Source organism: Eubalaena glacialis, chromosome 2 (assembly GCF_028564815.1).
Source record: "Eubalaena glacialis isolate mEubGla1 chromosome 2, mEubGla1.1.hap2.+ XY, whole genome shotgun sequence".
Taxonomy (NCBI): Eukaryota; Metazoa; Chordata; class Mammalia; order Artiodactyla; family Balaenidae; genus Eubalaena; species Eubalaena glacialis.
In genome coordinates, this window is record NC_083717.1 from 39,683,957 (window position 1) to 39,699,407 (window position 15,451).

The 15,451-nt window shown below is 50.8% G+C and overlaps 1 protein-coding gene across 1 annotated transcript; it reads right to left on the minus strand.

Moving 5' to 3' along the window:
* Window positions 1-3,450: 3,450 nt before the first annotated feature.
* Window positions 3,451-14,720, minus strand: AEN (apoptosis enhancing nuclease). Its single transcript, XM_061179963.1, has 4 exons — window positions 14,620-14,720; window positions 8,919-9,495; window positions 6,309-6,509; window positions 3,451-5,354 (listed from the first exon to the last, which is right to left on the minus strand). Exons 2-4 carry the CDS (start codon window positions 9,429-9,431, stop codon window positions 5,118-5,120), a joined length of 951 nt encoding a protein of 316 aa, XP_061035946.1. The 5' UTR covers window positions 9,432-9,495; window positions 14,620-14,720; the 3' UTR covers window positions 3,451-5,117.
* Between the last annotated feature and the right edge of the window lie 731 nt (window positions 14,721-15,451).

The window sequence follows — 15,451 nt, forward strand, 5'->3', positions numbered from 1 at the left end:
GTTCCTGTTTGTCGTTCAACTGGTGGGAAGTTGAGTTAGAAGAGGTTATTTGGGGTTCCCATTCTGAATGAGCTACTTTTTCTTGAATTCAGGCTGTCTGGGAATTTTTTGTTTCTCAAATGCATAAAGGATTGTCACCCTCATTTAGGGGGAGATGAAACAAAATTCCCGTTACTTTAAATGCATTGAAAAAGTAACCCCCTAAAGATCCAATTGGAGGTTTCTGTTTCTACAGTCCCCGTAGGACCCCATGCACCCTCTGGTGATCGGCCCACATCAACATCCCCACTACAGGCCTCACCCCCTCTCTTCCACTGGCCACCTCAGGACTCAGACAGAACACGTACTCGCCCCTGCGATTCTTTTCCCCACGGGTCCTAAACCTGCTCCGTGGTCAACTGCAAACCTGCATCTTCCAGTCTTCTCTGCATTTCTCCTTTTCTACCCACGCCCTACCCCAGTCCTCACCTGCCCTACCTCCATCTTCATGCCCTGCTCTAAATTATCCTTCAAATCTTACCAGATTAAGTTCTCCAAAACTGAATCTCTTACACTGTCATGGCACTTTGCTCAAGAACCTACAGTGATTTCCTGCTGTCCAAAAAAAAAATCAAACCTCAATCCCACGCAGTCCCCAAGACCCTCTTACATCTGTCCCATCTGCCTTTTCAATCTCATCTTGCACCACTATCCAATCTAAGACTCTTTTTTAGGTTTTGACCTAAATTCATGGCCTTCCGTGTATTCACATGTTGACTTCTTCAGAAGAGATCAGTCATTCCTTAATTCATTCATCACGTGCTAGGCCCTAGGGTTAGCAGGGGTATAATCAGGTCTGCGCCTTCAGGTCGAGGAGATGTACAGTCGTGCTACAAGGTCAGCCCCTCTCCCACACCTTCAATTAGCACCCCCTTCTCACCTCCTTCCCGCACACTGGCTTTTTCTCTGTCCCCAGAGCCTGGGCATTTGCTGTGCCAGTCTGGAAAGCTCTTCCTCCAGGTTATCTATCCAGTTTTCTTCCTTTCCCTCAGGTCTCCCACCAAGGCCTTTCTTGGCCTCTATTTAAAACTACACCCTCATCCCCTTCCCGGGTTTCTTCTATAAGAATTGATGCCATCTGAGATACCACATATTGTACTTGTTCACTTACTGTTCCCCCTCCCACTTGCCTGGTTCGCTGTGGGGGTCCCCCAGCACCTGGAACCCTGCCTGGATCACACCGAATTTTTTCAAATGTATTGTGCGCTCTGAGGTTGGACACAAGCATTGGTGAGTAACAGCCTAGGGGAGGAATCCCTGACCCCAGCCAGGGGGATGGGCTGGGGATTTCCTAGTGGGGATGCTTCCCAGGTTTAACTGGTGTCACTCATTGGCCAGACCAATCCACAAATTTCCTTGAGTCAGGAGGAAAGTGAGTCATTCAGGGCAAACCTCTCAGCCTTACAAGACACGCAACCTGCCAGTTGGCCCACCTGCAGCGCCTTTGGCAGGTTCGAAGGCTGCCACTGTATGGCCTTCTCTGAACCCCCAACACAGGACACAGGCCGAGTGGATGAATCATAACAGTGGGTCAGATACCTCTCCCTACAGGCAACCTGCCCTTTGGAATCCAGCTCAACTGTCTCCAACCTCAGCTGGTCACGTACCCCTAAAGTGTGTATGTGAATTTCTAAATTATATACCACAGATGGAAACACCTCAGTCAAATATCAGCAATTTAATGTGGTTCAACTTAAAACATGTCAAACGGTGCTATGGAATACTGTTGTTTTTTTCTTTTTTGGCTGTGTCGGGTCTTAGTTGCAGCACACGGGATCTTAGATGAGGTGTGTGGGCTCAGTAGTTGCGGCGCGCGGGCTTAGTTGCCCTGCGGCATGTGGGATCTTAGTTCCCCAACCAGGGATTGAACCCGTGTCCCCTGCATTGGAAGGAGGATTCTTAACCACTGGACCACGAGGGAAGTCCCTGGGATACATTTTTTAAAACACAGACATAAAAAAGAATGAGTTAAAAATAAACTATATACCAATAAATATGTGAAAAAGATACTCAACATTACTAATCATCAGGGAAATGCAAATCAAAACCACAACAAGGTATCACCTCACACCTGTCAGGATGACTATTATCAAAAAGACCACAAGTAACAAGTGTTGGTGAGGATATGGAGAAATTAGAACCCTTGTGCACTGTTGGTGGGAATGTAAAATGGTGCAGCCACTGTGTAAAACAGTATAGAGAGTCCTCAAAAAAAAAAGAAACACAGGGAATTCCCTGGCGGTCCAGTGGTTAGGACTTGAGCTTTCACTGCTGTGGGCCGGGGTTCAATCCCTGGTCGGGGGAAACTAAGATCCTGCAAGCCACGGCGTGGCCAAAAATAAATAAATAAACAAACACAATTACCATGGTCCAGCAATCCCACTTCTGGGTGTATACCCAAAAGAATCGAAAGCAGGGTCCTGGAGAGACATAGTAGCATTACTCACAATAACCAAGAGGGAGAAGTAACCAAAACGTCTGTTGATGTATGGATGGATGGATGAACAAAAGGTGTCATATACATCCAAATGAATTATTATTTAGCCTTAAAATGGAAGGAAATTCTGACACATACTACAACTTCAGGGACAAACTCTGAGGACATTATGTTAAGTGAAATAAGCCAGACACAAAAAGGCAAATACTGTAGGATTCCACTTACATGAGGTACCTAATCAAATTCATAAAAACAGAAAGAACAGTAGTTGCCAGGCATTGTAAGGAGGAGGGAATGAGGAGCTATTGTTTAATGAGAATAGAGTTTCAGTTTTGCAAGATAATACAGTTCTGGAGACGGGTTGCACAACAATGTGAATATATTTAACACTACTTAACTCTACCCTTAAAAATGGCTAAGATGGTAAATTTTATATTGTGTATTTTATATTTAAAACTAAAAAAAGTTTTTAAAAATAAAAAAAGTGAGTACATACTTTCAAAGAGAAACAAGTTTAATAAACTTGTGCTCTATACTAGGGCAGTTATAAAATTTTCAAAAATAAACTATAGTGGGAAGCAGCTGCATAGCACAGGGAGATCAGCTCGGTGCTTTGTGACCACCTAGAGAGGTGGGATAGGGAGGATGGGAGGGAGACGCAAGAGGGAGGAGATATGGGGATATATGTATACGTATAGCTGATTCACTTTGTTATAAAGCAGAAACTAACACACCACTGTAAAGCAATTATACTCCAATAAAGATGTTAAAAAAAATAAAAAATAAAGGAAAAAAAATAATAAACTATATAAATTCTGTATTTTCTTGCTACATCCCAAAGCATCATCTTGAAAGCCGCCCGCCTCAAAGGTCAAAGCACCCAGCAAGACTCAGCACGCCAGCATCTCCACAATCCCTCCCCCAAGCCACCCTCCCACCCTAGCTGAAGAATTCAAAGAAAAGGCCGCTTTACCCACTTTTCAATTGAGTTTTTTTCCAGGTTTTACAACAAAGCTGATTTTAAACCCAGTACATCTCCCCACTGCTAGCAGCTCCATCCTTCCTCAACCCACAGACCAAAGAACCAAAGCTACTTCTCAACTGAGAGTGTGGCTTCAGCTACAGACATTTAAGGAACTCAGAACAAAGTCCTGGAGCCAGGCCAGGCGTGGTCAGTGACTCAGCCAGCTCCCAGAACAATCTGCGGCCCTGCTTTTGCAGTTGCGTGGTTTCAGTGTCTCCCCCTTCCTGGCCCTGCTGCTTTGCTCAGACTGACGTGAAATCCACACATCACGGGGAACGGTGAGAGCCCGGAACCTCTGAGTTGTCCTCAGAGGCCTGTGCCCCACCTGCTGGAACAGCCACGAGGACAGTCCTGTCTGGGTCAAAGCCACTCAACGCGAGGGCGTGTTCAGGTGATACCCGGAAAGCGCAACACTGATCCTTAAAGAAAACACAGCCGCTCGCACTGACCTTGGCTTACTAGGCGCCAGGCACTGGGCCAAGCACTCAGCACTTCATCCTCCTAACAACCCTGTGAGGTAGGTGGTGTCATTATCCCCATTTTACAGATGAGGGAACAGACTCAAGAGTGAAGTCACACACTTGCCTAAGTCTCAAAGCTATTGAGTGATGAGCAAAGATGGGGCGCAAAGGTTCTGTGTGACCTGAGCTCTGGGTTACCCCAATACCCCCAAACTGCCCCTTAGGAAACAAGGAAAGAGGGGGTAGGGGATGAATCCCGACACAGAACATTTTTAGAAATCTGGAGAAAACCCAACCACCACAGTGATTGGGGGCACCCACCCGAGTGCAACAGCTGCACAGCTGTCAATGCCCGGCCCGGCCCCAGTGGACCCGCCCTCTGCTCCCCTACAGACCCGTGGCCTTGCTCTCAATAAATAAAGATCCCTGTGGGCAATTCTGCACAGGGGTCCCAGAATTCAAACCGCTGTCTTGTTTCTCAGACTTTTGCTTAAGAGAGCCTAGCGCTGGGTGGGCAGGAGGAATGCCTGGCTTGGGTCAAAATACATATGCCAGTCTCCACCCAAAGCCTATCTGCCTTCCCTCCTCCCAGAATAGTGCCTGGTGACTTCTGGTGGCGAGCAAGTGAGGACCCAGCTCCCCACGAGCTGTGGTCTCTGCTATTCCATTGTAGCCTGGCAGCTCCTACGATGGCTACAGCCAGAGTTCCAGTTCTGAGAGAAAGGGACAAAATGACCCTGAGTGGCCTTAACTCTGTAGCTTCAGGGCGTAGTTATTCTCCTGAAAATGACTGTGGAGGAAGAGGTAGATGGTGACAACAGGAAGAGAGCTTTACCCCAGGGCACTCGGGCGAGACAAGGAAATTCTTGAATAGGGACACCCACACCCCCCCGCCCCCAAGCAGGGAGAGATCATCCCTTTAGAGAGCACAGCCTGGGGGTGGGAAGTCTGCCGGCGCATCCCCTACTCCTGCTGGGCTCTAGCAGCTAGCCCACCTGCCATTTTCATGGTGCCTATAAAGTGCCATCAGCAAAACCACAGAATCGGGGACTGTGCTGTGGGCAGATGGTCCCAACACTTTAGGCCCTGGGGGACACTGGTGGCATCCGGCCCCAGCCACTCCTGGTCCCCGCTCCCCAGTGGAGCTTCTCCTCCCTCACTCCGTTCTGCCCGGTGCCTCCCCTGTTCCTCTGCTGGCGCCCTGGGCCGGGTCCTCCGGCCAGTACTGGTCCTCCATGTACTGCTCCATGTCTGTGCTGCTGTCGGGCTCTCTGTCCTCAGGGTGGGGTTGGAGGCTGCTGGCCTCCTGCTGTTCCCACTGCACCTCCACCAGCCGGTAGAGCTCCATGGCCGTCACGGCGTCTTCCACCGACGAGTGCCCGTGCTGGCCCACCTGCGGACGAGAGCCCACGCATCACTGCCCGCAGTCCTGGTGGGGGCCCAGAGGCCCGGGCTGGGTCCTGGCCCAGAGACGCATACTCTCAGAATGCGGGTGTACAGCCTGGTACAGCGGGAAGGGCATGGGTCCTAGTCACACAGACAAACGCTAGAATCCCAGCTGTACCACAAGCCTAGTTTCTTGAAGCCCGTTTCCTCAAATAGAAAACCTGGTTAAAAATCCCTGCTTCTGGGACTTGCCTGATGGCACAGTGGTTAAGAATCTGCCTGCCAATGCAGGGGACACGGGTTCGATCCCTCACCCGGGAAGATCCCACATGCCCCGGAGCAAGTAAGCCCATGAGCCACAACTACTGAGTCTGCGCTCTAGAGCCCGTGAGCCACAACTCCTGAGCCCGTGTGCTTCAACTACTGAAGCCCTTGTGCCTAGAGCCCATGCTCCACAACAAGAGAAGCCACCGCAACGAGAAACCCGCGCACTGCAATGAAGAGTATCCCCCCCTCGCCGCAACTAGAGAAAGCCCTCGTGCAGCAACAAAGACCCAATGCAGCCAAAAATAAATAATAAATAAATAAATTTATTAAAAAAAAATCCCTGCTTCAAAGGCTTGAGGAGCAGATGGAATTATGAATGTGAAGCACAGCAGGAGCAAGAGCGATCAGCTGCCCCTGACCGAAGGCTGCAGGAGATGGGGTTCTACATGCAAGCGTGGGGACAGAGCCAGGAACTGGGTGGGAGACAGATCTGAACGACAGCAGCCCGGGAGGGTGTGGCTGGCTGTCACAAAGCGCTGGGGAAGGAGGGCGGTGGAGAGAAAACACCCAGGGCTGTGTGGACACGCGGGAGCCCCAGGACTGGGACTGGCCTGCTGGAGGCACAGCCCCCGGCCTGTCCGTGGCCAGGCCAGGCCAGGCCCTCTCGCTCCCCCAGCCCCCCTGCACCACGCACCTGGATCTTCTTGTGCAGCAGCTGCAGGGCCAGGTCCTTGAGAGAGACGCGGGTCCGGGCGTGGAGGCTGGGCTGGCTGAGGAGGCTGGGGACATAAGTGGTGTCCCGGGTCTGGCCCCGAGGGTGGATGTACTTGAGGGCCTGGAAGTCATTGTGCAGGGCGTGCCCCACCAACACCTTGCCCTTCAGGAGCTTGAGGATCTGTGAGCAGAGGAGGAGTCGGGAAGGCCCCACTGTCAGGCGGGCACAAGACACATCCTGACACCCTGACCAGTGGGTGCGGGGACCCCTCTGGAGTGAGGCAGCGCAGAGGGGTGACCACGGGCTCCACTGTCAACCAAGTTGCCCCGAGTTTGAATCCAGACCCTCTACTCACTACCTGCTATAATCAGGGGGCCACTTAAGCTTCCCCCACACCTGCAAAACAGGAAAGCTGGCGACGGCATTGGTGGGGTGGTAGTGAGCATTAAGGGGCTCTTGGACGGGTAAGTGACCCGATACAAGCACTCTTTCCTGCCGGCACAGGCTCTCCTCTCTCAGCCCGGAAGACCTCGCCAGCCCCCCGGCACCCGCCCCCCACCAACTCCTCTCAGGCAGGTCTCAGCTTACACATCAGGAGGGCTCCCCCAACGCCATCAGGACCCCCGCTGTTCTCTCCTTCGGGGGATTCACCACATTTTCTAAGCACACATTCAGCTCCGCGTGGCCTGTCCAGCTGCCCCCACTGTGAGCTCATGGTAACACGCAGGGACCATGTCTGCCTGGACTAGTGATGCTCTGTGACAGCTCAGCACACGGGAGGGGGTCAGGGTGAAGTCCCAGAACTGTGCCAGGCACTGGAGACGTATCACCAACGGCAGCTTTTACAGCATTAATGAACGGTCCTTATCTTCAGGATTCTGTCCCTTTGCCCCTCTGCTGTACAGGACTCCCGCTTCTCACCCTCGAAACATGCTCTCTGGCTCAGCTCTGACCAGCTACACAATGCGAGCCTCTCTTTCCTGCCTCCCGCCCTCCTCAGGCCCTAGGGAGGCCACGTCCAGGGCCACGGGCATCTCCTTATCACCCGCCACCGGCCTCCCACAGCTGCCTCTGCTGGCGACACGTGGTTTATCGCTAAACTCAGCCTTCACGGCGTATGGATAAGGTGCATTTAGACTTTAGTGGTAGGGACGGGCCACCCCACTCTAGTCACCACCCCCCCATAACACACACACACACACACACACACACACACACACACACACACACAAGCCACGCGGTGGGAAGGCACCCAGCACACTCCACACTGGCTCAGAGTCCAGGCAGATCCAATGTGGTCCAGCTCTTGGCAGGCTGAGGGAAGCACCAGGGAGCTGGAGGGCTCATCACCTACCTCCCTTCCTGCTGCTTCTATTCCTGATCAACCTGCTTGATAAATAACCTTTTGAAAGAAATCCTTAGGGTGTATCTTATGTGAAAAAGGAAGACACAAGATGACTAATATCAGTATTTCCTAAATGCACCTCATCCCAAGAATAAACCAGAAATGTTAAGTAGTTCTGCTACAACACTTGGTTTGAAAATGCAAAATGTTCCAACACGGTTGATATATTAGGATGTGACTTGAGAATAATGCAAATTTTGCCCTTGAGAAACAGAAGGGTGAAAGTGAATGCAGAAACCTCACCTAGCTGAGCAGAGCCACTGGGGAATCCCGAAAGCGCTCACGCCTTGCAAGCCTACCAGCCAGCGCAGTTCACCAGCGTGCTGCGGGCACCTGGCTTCCCACCTCCTGACTTCGGGTAACTCCCTCAACCCCTCCCACAGCGCGAGCCGCCACCTCCCCCCCCCAACACCCACTTCCCCGAGCGCTCCAGGTCTTTTCAAGGCAAAGTGCCGTACTTACGCATTTCTCAACCACTGAACCTGTGCAAAACTGTGCTCCCACTGTTATAAGGTTTCTATCTTTTTATTTTTGGGGTGTCATTAATGAAGTTTTTTGGGCATTGTGTCCCTAACCCCTTTTTCCCCATCAGCTCTGGGGTTTTTATCGTGCAAGTTTACACAGCATGACAGTTTTTAGGAACGCACACACCAGAGCCCTCCCAAGGCCTAGAGACCTGCAGGATCAGAATCTCTACGTAGGGATCTGAGGACAAGGATCCAAGATCGTTAATAAGGATTTAGGTGTTTCCTATGCTCGAGGACGTTTGGGAATTCCTGGCATGTCAGTGTGGTCCCAACACTAATTTTTTTCAAAGCAATGAAAAACTAACATTAAAAAAAAAAACACCAAAACATTTAACACCTGAAGGTGACAGCACTGTGGGCCTTACAAATTTTACTCAGACACATAGTGCTTTTATAACAGAAAAGAAGCCGTTTTGCATCTTACAGTTGGCGCGGCCTCTCCACAAACACTATCACGTGGGACACTCCAGCACCCCTTCCACGCAGGTAGGGCAGGATTTCTATTCACCCTTTTCTATGGAGAGGAAACCCACTGTTTGGAGAAGTTAAGTAACTTCCCCAAGGTCTCTCGCTTCTAGTGGCTAAGTGTTGACTCAGACCCGGGGCTGCTCTTCCCAGCCCATCACACTGACCCCAAGCCCCCAGCCCTGCCCTTACCTCTTTCTGGGCCACCTGGAAGGGGATGGCCTTGCGCATGTGCTGCCTGGTGATGCCGCTCCAGCGAGTGCGGTAGTCCACGATGGGCATCTCAGGCTGGATGTACTTGTCGTAGAGGACCTCGCCATGGTAACTCACCACGGAGCAGCGGGCCAGCTCACTCACCCGCCCTCGGGGTCCCGTGCCCACCATCTCACAGTCGATAGCCACGCACTTGCTGGGCAAGGGCCCAGCAGATTCTCTGGGGGTGGGCTTTCTGCTGCATGGGGCACCTCCAGATTCAGCCCTTGGACGCTGCCTCACACTGCTGGCGGCTTCGGTGCCTGGGGAGGATCCTGGCTCCGGGGATGTGCTCCGCAACCCATGCTCCTGCAGCAAGGCCTTCCGGGCCATGAACCGCTGGTGCTGTCGGCTCTTCCTCTTGTGTTTCCTCCGAAGCACATCCTTGGCATTCAGGCTGGCCAGGGAAGGGCACAGGCACTGGGCAGACTCAGGAGCTTCCCGGGCCACCATCCCAATCAGCTCACCGCTCAGGGCAAGGGAGGTCTGGGAGGTAATCTGCCTACGGAGCAGCAGCCTGGGGAGAGAACACATAGGGCAGAGGGGTTGGGTGAGGAGTGTCCCAGGCCAGCCCTGCCCCTCCATCCCTCTCTTCCTCCCTCCCTGCAGTGCTCTACTGCCAGGCTGCCCCAGAGCCCTACACTTTGTCTCAGCATCCCAGATGGAGTCAAGGACCTGTTTTAATAATAATTGCACTCATACAATCGATACCACCTGCAAAACCACTGTTTTTAAGTACTTTACATGGAATCACTCAATCTTCCCAACAACTTGAACAAAGCATTATTATCCTCATATTACAGGTACAAAAACTGAGGCATAGAGGTTAAGTAACCTGCCCGATTAATACATAGACAAAGGCTGATGTGAACCCAGAATCCATGCTCTCAACCTCCAAGCCATAGCTTACCTCCAATACCATTAGCATCAAAACATTTTAGAGGTATGGCTATGAGAAAATAAAGGTTACAGAAATGGCATATATATGATATCCTATTTTAAAAAAACAAAAACAAAAACTTTATGAAATGTGAACGAAAGACGCAAGGCAAAACCTGGAGAAAATATTTCACAGGAAGCCCACAATAGTTGTATTTTTGGTATGTGTTAACTAAAATGATGTAATCTATTAAATGACTTTCTTCTAATTCACTCATCACAACACTGTCTACAAACATTTAAATACAGTTGGACATGTAGTTTAATCACTGAAGCCTACAGGCACTGGTGTGCTGGTAAACCAGCTCAACTCTAAAAGAGAAACAGAAAAAGCCCTGACCTATAGTGCTGCAGATTCCTGTGGTACCTCCCACAAGCTCTCCATCCCTGAACGCTGGGTTGTAAAGAGATGCTGTCACACACCACTGCCACAGGAAATATTTGTTGTTCACATGGGTTTGCAAATCCCATGCAATAAGGCCGGCATCTTCCCAACAGTGAAGGATGTAGCTTGGAAAACCTCATCTTGTTTGCTGTACTAAGTCAGCCAGTATGTTTTGAACACACCAGAAAACCAGCGCTTTGAAGTAGAGCAGGGGCTAACTCAGCTCTGTATAAGTTACCTAACCACTGAGCTTCAGGTTCTTTGCATGTAAAATGGCCCTACTACCCTTCCCGTGTGAAGAGGAAAAGGCACAATCCATGTGTGCTAGGATCTGCATATATTTTTTAAAATTATTATTCATTATTTTTTTAAATTCTATTGAAGTATATTTACAATGTTGTTAATTTCTGCTGTACAACAAAGGGACTCAGTTACACGTATATATACATTCTTCTTCACAGTCTTTTCCATTATGGTTTATCACAGGATATTGAATATAGTTCCCTGTGCTATACAGTAGGACCTTGTTGTTTATCCATCCTATACATAATAGTTTGCATCTACTAATCCCAAACTCCCAATCCTTCCCTCCCCCACCCTATTATTATTAAGAATACTAATTATTACAGTCATTTGGGTCATTAATCTGTCTTTAGTCAAGACTATATACCTTGATGTAGCCTTTAAAATGTTTATAGGTGACCAATTTTAGTTGCATCTGTATTCATGAAAATGCTATTTCCTAGTACATCTGGATAAAATTTAGCTGCTCATCCTTAACTCCTGAATCAACTATTCTTAATAGGAACAAAGGGATTTTCTGTGGAGTCAGCAGTGTCATGTCCCAAGTTTCCCTCGGTTAGTGTATATTTGGATTGTGGCCAAATCCCCATTAAACTGCATATCTGCATATATTATATGCTCCCTGCACATATATATATTCTTAAAGGACTTTATCTTTTTATTGTTTGCCTTTTATTTATTTATTTATTTTGGCTGAGCGGCATGTGGGATCTCAGTTCCCCAACCAGGGATCAAACCCGTACACCCTGCATTGGAAGCACGGAGTCTTAACCACTGGACTGCCAGGGAAGTCCCTTTTGCCTTTTTAATAATTTGCTTCTTTATTTTATTTTATTTACTTATTTATTCATTCATTCATTCACTCATTTTTGGTCATGCGGCTTGCGGGACCTTAGTTCCCCAACCAGGGATTGAATCCGGGCCATCCATCCATCCATTCATCCATCCATTCATTCATTTATGGCCACCCGGCTTGCGGGATCTTAGTTCCCCAACCAGGGATTGAACCCAGGCCACGGCAGTGGAAGCGCCAAGTCCTAACCACTTTACCACCGGGGAATTCCCTCCTGGCATGTATTATATGCTCCCTTTCCCCCAGAGGTGAAGACTCCTGCTCATGGCTGGTAACCAGTTCTTCCCAGGCCAGAGCTGCCTCAGCCTGGACTCCCAACCCACAGGCCTTCCTCCTGCCTCCCTTCCCACTCACATCCCCCCTACCCTTTCTACATCCTCCAGGAAGCCCTTCTGGAACAATCCTCCGGGTTGCACAGGCCAATGCCACACTGAGGCCTCTGGGGTCCCAACTGTGGCAAGAGCTGGGCAGAGAGTTACAAAGAAAGATCCTGGACTCCAAGAGTTGAGTCTCACTGCAGAGACAGAAACGGAGCAGAAGGCGTGTGAAGGGCTGCGTGAGAAGCGCCAGGGAAGCAGGACAGGCTGAAGAGGTTAAGTCTGTGTGAACGTGGAACAGTAGCCCTCCAGGTAGAAGGGAGAGGAATCAGTGGACATGTTAGGGGCAAAGACCTGAAAAAAGTACCCCAGGGCTGAGGAAGAGGGGCCCACCTTCAGCCTGATGCCATTTGGGCATAAGGCACAAGGTAGGGCTGGCTGGAGGAACTGCCCCTGTCCGCTTTTTACCACTCCACCTTCTGTCTGCACTCTGGGAAGCCCATCACACTCTGGTGGCTTTTCCTACCCCAAGGTGGTGTCCCTATACTGGTCTCGGCTGGTCAAGCGAGGGAGCCCCAAAGGCACCTAGGGAGGTCACTGAAATATGGCACAGTAGCCCTGAACCCGGACAATTACAGTCTAACTGGGGAGCAAAGAAGTTCACCCCTCTCTGCTCTGGCAGCACAATCAGAGAATTTACTGCACTCTTCAAAGTCAATAGTTACATACAGCCTACCTCAGAGCACTCTGAAGGCAGGGAGAGAGCTTTGTTTGTCTCTGTCCCTTCCCCTACAGCCAGCCCGGGACCTGGCATGGAGCGGATCCTCTCCAGAAGCTGACACCAGGCCTGCTATCTGCCAGACTGTGGGGACTACAGAGCTGGAAGTGACCACATCCTCAGGGAACTCTGGTTTGGTCGGGAGAGAGATAGTCAGAAACTTACAAGAGTGTGCTCAGGATGGGAGCAATGGACAAAGGACCCATGCCTGAGTCACCAGGCCAGGTATTTAAAAAGCAGAAGCGCTAGGTTAGAAAAACCCTGGCAGTGGAGGGGACACTTTGAAGGGTTTCAGAAAGGTCTACCAGGGAGCTTGGGAAGGGAAGGGCATCCAGACTGAAAAAAACACAGACACAAAGTCCAGGAGGCAAAGCACATCCATTGTGGGAAAGCAAGGAGTTTGGTGCAGCAATTGGAAAGCAAGGAGGTAAGGGGCGAGGAGATGAGTGCAGTGCGGACAGTGAGAAAGAACTGTTCCTGGAGAGTGGTAAAAGTTTGGGCTTAATCCAGAGGTGGATGGGAACCAATCTCCCTAGAGTTTTAGCGCGAGGGGGATCACAACTGCCATATAGGAAGAGACCTGGAGAACATACGAATCTGCGCAATAGCAGCAGAGGCTAAGAGAAATGGGAGGGGAGATGAACTGCCATTTGGTGATGCCTGGGCCAGGGGGAGGCACGGTGACCCATCCTGCCTCATCCTCCCTCTGCTTGCTTATCCCTTCCCCAAGAAGTCTTCTCCTTTTTAAAAGGGCTCTTAACTGTAATCAACTTCTTCATATTGACAAGTCACATATTAAGGCTGACAAATACAGAACCTCAATTTGTCTCAGCCCAGTAATGGGGAGGCCTAAGAAGACAGAGACCCACTAATAACTGACTTTCGTAGGGGAGGAGGGCCCTTTCCCTTCTCTGAGGCGGCTAAGGACCCTACAGGTCAGGAGCTGAGGCCAGGACAAGGGTCAGTGGCTTCCCTAACACTGTTGGCAAGGTTTCAAAGAAGCCAGAAATTAGGATCCCCGAGAAAAAAGGTCTCTGTGGCCCTGGCCCTGTGTTGCAAGAGATGAAAGCAGTTCTCTACATGCCCTGACCTAGCTGACACGTCAGAACCAACAATTAATCATCAAGGGCACACCTTCCTCATCCTGGGCTCCCATATGGAGCTCAGGGAAGCTCAGGAGAAGTTTTGCTCAAATAAAAGTATTTCAGTGAGGCAAACAAATCTCTCTCCAGCCCAGAACCAGCACTTTGAATCAGGAGCCACCAGGCCTTTGGGCAAAGGCCCAAAGGAACCTCAAAGTCAGAATCCCCAGTGGCCTCAGGGCCACCAACCTGCTGGCTGATCAGGAAGGTGAGCAGTTCTAGACCCTGCTCTGGCCCTAAAGAGCTAGATCAACTGGACCAAGGCACTGTCTCCTAACTTAAAACGAGGGTTTATGAAATCCAGCACTGAACTAGGTTAGGGGCTTCCCCAACCTAGTCTGTTTAAACGTCTGTTTAAAAGGCTGATTTCCAGGCCTACTCCCCACACCTTCGTAACTGCCATTTGGGGAAACGTGGCCTGGAATCTGTATTTCAAAGAGTGCGCGGCCCCACCCCCTTGCCATGATACTAATAATCGCCCGAATTTGAGAAAAGCTGGCTCGATAAGATCCCCTGTGCTACTAAAAAGTTCACAAGACGATAACAGTCAGAGGAGAGCCCTGCACGATCTCCCCCGGCGCCGGCGTTCCGAGGAGTGACGTGTGGGAGGCCCGGCCTCACCCAGGGAAGGACTGAGGCATTGGTCACTCACTGGTCGCGGCGGCCGGGCAGACGCCCACCAGGCCGAGTCCCATCGTCCAGCGCCGCCCACTCAGGCCCGAGACCCGCGAGTAGGGCGGGATGGGGGCCAGGCGGCGCCCGGGGCCAGGCCTGCACTTCGGAGAGCCCGGGAGCCGGGCCGGCCCGGCCGGGCGTCCCCCGCCACAACCCGGCGGCGGACACACCGCGCGGGGCCCTGCGGCCGGGGACACGTCGCGCCAGCCTACCCGACCCCGCGATCCCCAGCATGGTCCCCGAGATCACCTGAAAGCCCAGCGAGTCTTCTCACGCCAGCACGTGGCGTCCAGGGAACCTGCAGCTCCAACACGCCCGGGCAAGCCCTGCTCCGGCCGCCAGCCTGTTGGCTTGCTGAACCGCAGCGCCCGCCTAAGACCTCTTCTGATTGGCCGGGAGCCTGGCTCGCTGCGGGTTGGCGCTTGGGAGCGTAAGGGGCGGGGACTCCTAGAGGGGTGTGGTTTGTGCCCAAGGCTGGCCCAGCCCGCGGGAAATTTTAAAGCGGTTGGAGGGGATCGTGGCCTCCTATCGCCCACTTCTGCTCCCACTTTTGTCCAATCCATCCCGCTCCCTGGGTCGGGATGTGGGCTCCTATGAGCTCCGTGCCACTAAAGGTAGGCTGACTTACAGAGTACACACCCACATTTGCAGAATAGGAATAACCCCTACCTCCTCTGGTGTCGAGGGGTTTCGGTGAAATAATATACACGATGGCCACTAAAAAAAAGATTTTTAAAAGTCAGGTTTGCTCCTTCGGCGCTACTTTTTCATTTATCCTTTTGCGATACTTTACTCATAAGTAATAAGTTCCTACTATAGGCTCGGCATTGGGATGCACACAATAAGAACAATCGCTGGGGACTCTAGTTGCTCATGGTTTGGCGCAGTAACAGAGGTTAACAGATAACAGTGCAACGTGAATAATAAAAACAATAACAATGAGTTTGCATTTATTATGTGAGCATTAACAGTGTGCCAGGCAATACACCCCTTTAATCTGACGAACCCTTTGAGATTTGTACTATTATTTCTGTTTTAACGATTAAGGAAATTGACATTTCAAGAAATTAAGGGAAAACAG

Coding starts and splice junctions, on each gene's coding strand:
- AEN (XM_061179963.1), bottom strand. CDS start 9,431: ATGGTGGCCCGGGAAGCTCCTGAGTCTGCCCAGTGCCTGTGCCCTTCC. Junction 6,510..8,918: donor TCCAGGTGGCCCAGAAAGAG/GTAAGGGCAGGG, acceptor CTCTGCTCACAG/ATCCTCAAGCTCCTGAAGGG. Junction 5,355..6,308: donor TGCTGCACAAGAAGATCCAG/GTGCGTGGTGCA, acceptor TCTCGTCCGCAG/GTGGGCCAGCACGGGCACTC.